This window comes from Bison bison, unplaced genomic scaffold (assembly GCF_000754665.1).
Source record: "Bison bison bison isolate TAMUID 2011002044 unplaced genomic scaffold, Bison_UMD1.0 scf7180017860036, whole genome shotgun sequence".
NCBI lineage: Eukaryota > Metazoa > Chordata > Mammalia > Artiodactyla > Bovidae > Bison > Bison bison.
The window spans coordinates 1,543-3,693 of record NW_011490608.1 but is presented as its reverse complement, the minus strand read 5'-3'; the positions used below and the strand labels follow the sequence as shown (position 1 = coordinate 3,693).

The 2,151-nt window shown below is 35.1% G+C and overlaps 1 protein-coding gene across 1 annotated transcript in view; it reads left to right on the top strand.

The window, feature by feature from the left end:
* The window catches only part of LOC104982241 (tenomodulin-like), a gene marked incomplete at its 3' end in the record, with an annotated part of 11,376 nt that extends 10,728 nt beyond the window's left edge, over positions 1 to 648 (top strand). The window contains exons 3-4 of the mRNA XM_010831581.1: positions 195 to 335; positions 547 to 648. Of these exons, the coding sequence (XP_010829883.1) occupies positions 195 to 335; positions 547 to 648 (243 nt within the window). The remainder of the gene's footprint in view (positions 1 to 194; positions 336 to 546) is intronic.
* Positions 649 to 2,151: the final 1,503 nt, after the last annotated feature.

Below are 2,151 nucleotides of genomic sequence, written 5' to 3'. Positions count from 1 at the left end.
TTGTGACCCTGTGGACTGCAGCCTGCCAGCTTCCTCTGTCCATGGGATTCTCCAGGCAAGAATTCTGGAGTGAGTAGCCATTCACTCCTCCAGGGGATCTTCCTGACCCAGGGATCAAACCCAAGTTTCTTACATCTACCTGCATTGGTGGTCATATTGAGTATCTTACAGCTTGTTTTCCTTTGTTCTCCCAGACATATGACATGGAGCACACTTTCTACAGCAATGGAGAGAAGAAGAAGATTTACATGGAAATTGATCCCATTACCAAAACTGAAATATTCAGAAGTGGAAATGGCACTGATGAAACATTGGAAGTACATGACTTTAAAAATGTAAGTTGGATGTTTTCTCCCTAAGGCTTCCCACTTAAAATATTAGAACACTTGAGTCAAGTTAAAAATAACCTGTAGCCTCCATTTAATTTATAAGAGAAAGCTTTCCTTTTGAATTCAAATTTTGCCAGCCTGGGGCCCTAACAAATCATGACACTCATTAATTGTGGCTACTTCAGAAAGTTTTCTTATTTTTTTGTCTGTTTTATAGGGATACACTGGCATTTACTTTGTAGGTCTTCAAAAATGCTTCATCAAAACTCAGATTAAAGTGATTCCTGAATTTTCTGAACCAGAGGAAGAAATAGATGAGGTATGTAAGAATGACAGTAGTAGTAAAAGCCATAATTTGTTGGGGACTAATTATGTGTCAGACTTTGTACTAAATGCTTTACTCTTATTTGATTCTCACAATGATCCTATAGACAGGTACTATTGTTGTCCCCATTTTCAGATGTGAACCAAAAAGTAACTTGCCCAGTGTTACACAGTTAGAGAAGAGCAGATTGGGATCTTGAACTCAGACCTTTCAAAAACTAAAGTTGATGCTTTTAGGTCCAACACTGTACTTTTCTTTTTTTTTTAGTTTTAGTTTTTTTAACTTTTTATTTTATGTTGTAGTACAGTTGATTAACAGTGTTGTGTAGTTTCAGGTGTACAACAAAGTGATTCAGTTATATATATACATATAACTATTCTTTTTAAATTATTTTCACAATTAGGTTGTTACATAATATTGAGCAGAGTTCCCTGTGCTATAGAGTAAGTCCTTGTTGGTTTTCCATTTTAAATATAGCAGTGTGTACATGGCAATCCCAAAGTCCCTAACTGTTCCATGCCCCCCGGTAAACATAAATTCATTCTCTAAGTCTGAATCTGTTTCTATTTTGAAAATAAGTTTATTTGTATCATTTTTTTAGATTCCTCATATAAGTGATGCCATGATATTTCTCTTTCTCTGTCTGATTTACTTCACTAAGTAAATGCTCTAGGTCCATCCATGTTGCTGCAAATGGCATTATTTCATTTTTAATGACTGAATAATATTCCACTGTATATATGTACCACATCTTCTCCATCCATTCATCTGTTGTTGGACGTTTAGGTGGTTTCCATGTCTTGGCTATTGTGAACAGTGCTGCTATGAACATAAGGGTGTATACTCTTATATATCTTATAACAACTTTTATATATATATATATAGCTGAGTCACTTTGCTGTACACCTGAAACTAACACAACATTGTAAATCAACTATACTTCAATAAAAATTAAAAATTAACTTAAGGATAGCAGCCATTAACATGGCTTATGTGCATTTGCTTCCAAACCAAAGATTTCTGGTAAGAGTGGTGAGCTAGAAGAACAAAATCAATCCTGCCAAAACAAAAGCCCCAGGGCCACTCGGGATCCTTGCTGCTTTTGTCACACTTTGACATTCACCTATTCTAAAGATTTTAATTCAACACTACTATATACAAAATAGATACCAACAAGGACATACTGTATAGCACATAGAACTCTTCTGAGTATTATATGGCAGCCTGAATGGGAAGGAAGTTTGGGGGAGAATGGATACATGTATATATGTGGCTGAGTCCCTGCGCTGTTCACCTAAAACTATTACAGCACTGTCAATCAACTATACCCCAATGCAAATTATAAAAGTTTAAAATAAGAAATAAAGATTTTAGTTCAACACTACCATATATAAAATAGACAACCAACTGCATAGCACAGAGAACTATACTCAATATATTGTGATAACTTAAATATATAGCTGAATCACTTTACTGTACACCTGAAAGTAACACAAC